We start from the raw sequence: 5,621 nt of genomic DNA on the forward strand, positions 1-5,621 counted from the left end.
CTCGTTATCTGCCCTATATCAGTTCCTGTCTCTTGTATTCTAGTTTGTCGGTTATTGTGAATGTTACCCCGTGTGTGTGTGTGTTCTTGACCTGCCTGGATGTTACCTGTTGTGGATATTAAAGTGCTTATTGGAATTCTTGTCGTCTTCGTCAGCCCTGCCTGTTTCCACACACCGTGACCGTGACAGAATAACCGACCCAATAAGAAACGTATAGCGACGTGTTTCCCCTTGTTTGTTTTCCGGTTTTTGTCAGTTTTTATTTTTGTTATGGATGACCCTGCCGTCCTCGTCCTCCTGCTGGAGCAGGGGGATCGCTCTCTTGAGGACCACACTAAAGACTTTGTGTTCCTCGCTTCCGAACCCAGAGCCCAGTCAACTTCCACCCCACGGTGTGGAGTTGCCCGAGCCCACCGCAGACAGAGAGCCAGAGCCAGAGCCTGCCGCGGTCATTGAGCCATCGCCATCAGGAGCGACAGAGCAGATGAGCCCACCTCGTCCAGATCGTTGGTGGCAGCTTCAAAAACACTCCAATCAGTACAGTCTAAACAGGCTTGTAATGCCCGCTCTGTTTCGTTGGTCCATCTCTTTACAGATTTCTTACAGATTCTGTAGCTGACCTTTTCAGATAGGGTGAGTGAGTTACACAAATTTGGCAGCCTCTGCTATAGTAAGCCCTTGTTTTATCACATGACATGACATACTTTAAACCAATGACCCGGACTTCATTTGATGCAACAGTTCCCTGCCTTCTTCCTCCCTCCCTGTGATGCCCACCTCTTTGATGGGGCCCATGCCCAACTCTTTGACCTCTGATGGGCCTCTTGTACACAGAGTCATTGATTGGCTCCTGTCATGTGCAGTCTCTCCTGCTCTATATTGACAAATTGCAAAAGCTACTGTAATATCCACACACTTGGGAAATGGTAAGCAACTGTGATTACCCTATGAGGTTAACTGGCAATACTGTAACATGCATTCACTGTTTTTGGCTACCTTGTTTCAAACAATTTGTAATTTGACATCTTCTCAAACACGCAAAATAATCAAATGAGTTGAAAATCTATAGGCATACCAAATATTTATTCAATAGATTATTGGACTAAATACTAAAGGACACTAAAGGAGGTAGAGCTTTTTCGCATTTGGCTCCCAAACTTTGGAATAGCCTTCCTGATCACGTTCGGAACTGAATTGAATTCTTTTATTAATCTATTGGATAAAATGGTAGTCAAATGTATGACTAAAGTGTATAAATAAACTTGAAACAATGTCAAGATGAAACATACTTTGATATTGTAATGACTTTGATTACTTAATTTTAGGGAATTAATTATTATTAATTCATTCAGGTTTTAAAAGGACAGGAACTGCTTCAACACTTCACTGACCCTGCATGAGTTTTACGACCGCAGCTGGCTGCATAGGGGCTCCTCAGTTTGTCTCAATGGAATGTGATTGTTTCATGTGTGACTCAATAGTGTAAGTGGGTCCGTTCGAAGACAGAGATCCTACAATATTCAATTATATAAACTGATTGATAATGATATTATGATATTAGTCTATTATATTAAAATATGCTGTAATAAATAAATAAATTTGTATGTGAAAACAGTACTAATGTGAATAAAAAAAAAAATTAAATGTGTGAAAATGTACCATTACTTATAATTTACCATGTCATCAGGAGAGGTGGCTAACCAATGCTACATCAGGATACACACGGTCAGTCCATGCAGAACTACACAGACTCTATGGATAGTCTTATCATGTCTAATGAGTTTTCACCATTAGGCACGCCACAAGAATTTTCCTGACAAGACACATAATTGGAGGAGCTGGGCAGCTTAAATGAGTTGAGTTTAAATGAAAAAGTTTAACTGAATCCGACAAGTACTGGTATATCAGTAATGCCTTTCAATTACAGCACTACAAAACTACCTGGTAATTTAAAAAAAGTGTTGTGCAGTCATAATTACTTTTAAAGGGATAGTTCAATTAAATGTCTGTCATTAATTACTCACCTTCATGTCAAACCCGTAAGACCTTTGTTCATCTTTGAAACACAAATTAAGATATTTTTGATTAAATCCGAGAGCTTTCTGACCCTGCATAGACCGCAATGCAACTACCACGTTCAAGGCTCAGAAAGGTAGTAACGATGAACGAAGGTCTTACGGGTTTGTAATGACATGAGGGTGAGTATTTAATGACAGAATTTTCTTTTTTGGGAGAACTATCCTTTAAGATAGGGCTACATAATTTACATTTTATAATAATGGTTATTAATTTAGATTGACAATATAATTTAACAATGGAATTTACATTGAAATACATAGTTTTTGTGAAATCTCATCCCAAAGAAGCTGTTACTGTAAGTTTCTCCCTGACTGTCCAAGTTACACAGTCCACATTGCAAGTGAGCAATGCAACACCTAACGAATTCAAACTGAATTCCAGATTACCACAGATGCTTTTCGATTTGGTTCTTAAAGCATAAATATGTGGATCAGACTGCTTCAAACTCGCTTATTAAGACCAGTTGTCATTACTGGTACTCATTTGAATTGCCAATGAATCCATATGCGCAACGGACACATCTGTGATTGTTACAATGTTCAACTTCTGCAAAAAACATGTTGTAAATAAAAGATTTTGACACAATTAAAAATATGATTAACTTTTACTTGGTTAAAAAAAGAATAAATAAATATTTCAAACAAATGCTGTTGTTTTGAATTTTCTATACATTGAAGTATCCTGAAAAATGTATCTTGGTTTCCACAAAAATATTTAGTAGAACAACTGATTCCAGTAGTGATCATAATAAATGCAGATGCTTGAGCACCAAATCAGCATATTTGGTTAAAATTCAGCTTTGCCATCACAGGAATAATTTACACGTTAAAAAACATTAAAATAGAAAGCAGTTGTTATAAATTGTACAAATATTTCACAATATTTCTCGATATTTCTACTGTATTTTGATCAAATAAATACAACATAAGAAACTTTCACAAACATTAAAAAAAATTAAAAAAAAAAAAAAAAAAACTTACCTACCCCAAATGTTTGAACAGTAGTGTATGTATGATTATAAATATGTATATTTTTTAAATAATTATGCAGGCTAATTTTAAACAACAAAGTTAGTTCCCATGTTGGACTAGATTCGCACTTGCTCTATGCAAACAATGTCATATGTGAATAAAGCATGACAAAAAGGGAATCACACATGACAAAGCTCATGCCAAGATAACTTACCTGGATGGTTCTAGAGGTTCTGTGGGTGCAGGTAGGGGTTCCTGGTCCTTCTCCCAGGTGATACTTGGGGTGGGCAAGCCATCTACATAGCACTCAAACCGGGCAGTGCCACCTACTGGCACAACCTGAGGTTCAGGATCCTGAAGAAAACGAGACAAGCCTAAGAAAGACAGAGAGAGCAAGAGAATGAGGCAGAGAGAAAAGGAGAAGAAAGCAACAAGAAATCAAAAAAAGGGAATCAGTGAATGCATCACATTAACTTTTCATGGAATAAGAACAAGCAATGTATCCACATGGTGGGAGTAGAGGAAGGCGAGCGGGGCCCCTGACCTCTGCTCCGGAGCCTCTGAGCTTTGAAAATTCTCTCACTTTGATCTGCTACATCTGCTAGACTCACACTGCTCATAACCCCACCGTACACTGAACAACTCACACACACAAGAACAAGCGAGAGGATACTCCAATATTCAAACAAGTACCAAATACATAAGCAGAGTCAAATTTTTGGTAACAGCTTGTTTCAGTTTGCATTCATTCGACATTCATTAATAGATTTTTAACATTTCCAATTTATATTAAATTAATATTAGTTGTGTGTGTAATAAACAAATGTGAATTAACAATAAACAATTGTTTATTTATAAATTAACATGAACCTATATTATTAAATGCTGTAAAAACTGTTGTTCATTGTTAATTCATGGTACTAAATGCATTAACTAATGTTAACAAATTCACTTATTGTAAAGTGTTACTATAAACTCAAACTTCCAAACAAACTGTCAACACTTATGCTAACAAAATCTTGCAGCATTAAACTTACACTAAATATTATCTACCCAGATTCATACTGAATTTTAATATAGCTTTAGATTTAAATTAGATGAATTTCATCAAAAGACAACTTAGCAATAACAATTATTTGATCATATTAAGAATACTAGGGGTGTGCAATAATGACAAAAATTATATCTCGGTATTTTCTGGAATTTTGTCGATAACAATATTTAGACAATATTTTTCTGAGCATGTTATTGTGCTGGTATTTTGACAGGTTTAAGACTGCCGTAGACAGCTGACTCCCAAAGATTTTGATATTCTTCATATTCTGTGCTATGGTTAGTTTGAAGGAGTAACCTTTTTTTACCTTTTATGGGCATTTTTACCTTTATAAGGCCAATTTTTTCTAACCTAATTAAATGTATGCATCATCTTTTGTGGCAAATTCTTAAATGTAATCAAATTCAAATAGTAAGACACTACAGGGTTGTTACCAATCAAATGACATCAGTATCAACAAAATTTATGTTTGCAATGCAGAGGTGGCACAGAATCTGGCATTTAGCATTTAGATGCATTTACACAGACTGTTTAATGCAGGACATGAATGCAGTTAGCCTGCAGTTACAAATGCATAAACAATGTTTTGATGTATTTAAAACAAAATGTTGAATACTACAATTGAAATGATTTAGGGGGGTGGGGGAGATATACATTAAATATAAACCTAAAATCAGCAGTAGGTGGTGGCAAATCACTGCTTGAGTGAGTCATTGAGTCATTCATTCAACCGATTCAAAACACCACCTTGTTTTGCTCAGAGACGCAAAACAGTTCTGCTGTGGCTTTGTTTGAAACTAAGAACTGTTGTGTCTAAAATATACAGTAAGTCACTTAATATTAACTTAATATTATTCTTGTTTATTGAATAGTTAATCAAATCAATATCACATTTGCAATTGGTATTTGGAGAAAAGCATCACTCTTTGAGTGATATTGACTATCAGATTATATAAATACATAAAATCATACAGGGGCATTTTTGCCACCTTATCTTGAATTTTGGGGGAATTCTAAAAGTATTTTAATAGACTAAATCACGCAGAGAAAGTGTGAATTCTAAATGTGCTCACGCAGTAGTCTAACCTACATCTCATAGTGTATGCATGCACTTTTTGGCAGTGTTTTTGCAATATACTCGATAATGTCAAATCGCATATCATTTAAGCAACAATTACGATATTATCGTAGATGATATATCACATACCTTTAAAATGTATAATGGACCAATGATATTTCAAGGTATTACTGACTATTGAAACTTCTCTGAAGTTGATTTATTGTCACCCAGCAGAGCAGGCATCAATTTACAGACAGTTCAAATCTAAAAAAGTTCCTAAACAAGCTCACACATGAAAAACATCGGCGTACATAACAGCTCCGCAGGCAGTGCAGCCTGCTCAGCTGAGACCTGTTAAACATTAACACCAGATATTTTTGACTTGAACATAGCATGCGGTCTAAAGCAAACACACTCTCCAAAAAAAAAAAAAAAAAAAAAAAAAAAAAAAAAAAGG

The 5,621-nt window shown here is 35.8% G+C and overlaps 1 protein-coding gene across 1 annotated transcript in view; it reads right to left on the reverse strand.

The window, feature by feature from the left end:
* The window catches only part of LOC107700451 (immunoglobulin superfamily DCC subclass member 4-like), a 111,448-nt gene that overhangs the window by 48,192 nt on the left and 57,635 nt on the right, over positions 1-5,621 (reverse strand). The window contains exon 3 of the mRNA XM_016502097.1: positions 3,265-3,424. Within this exon, the coding sequence (XP_016357583.1) occupies positions 3,265-3,424 (160 nt within the window). The remainder of the gene's footprint in view (positions 1-3,264; positions 3,425-5,621) is intronic.

The sequence above is a fragment of the Sinocyclocheilus anshuiensis genome, unplaced genomic scaffold (genome assembly GCF_001515605.1).
Source record: "Sinocyclocheilus anshuiensis isolate Anshui unplaced genomic scaffold, SAMN03320099.WGS_v1.1 scaffold154, whole genome shotgun sequence".
NCBI lineage: Eukaryota > Metazoa > Chordata > Actinopteri > Cypriniformes > Cyprinidae > Sinocyclocheilus > Sinocyclocheilus anshuiensis.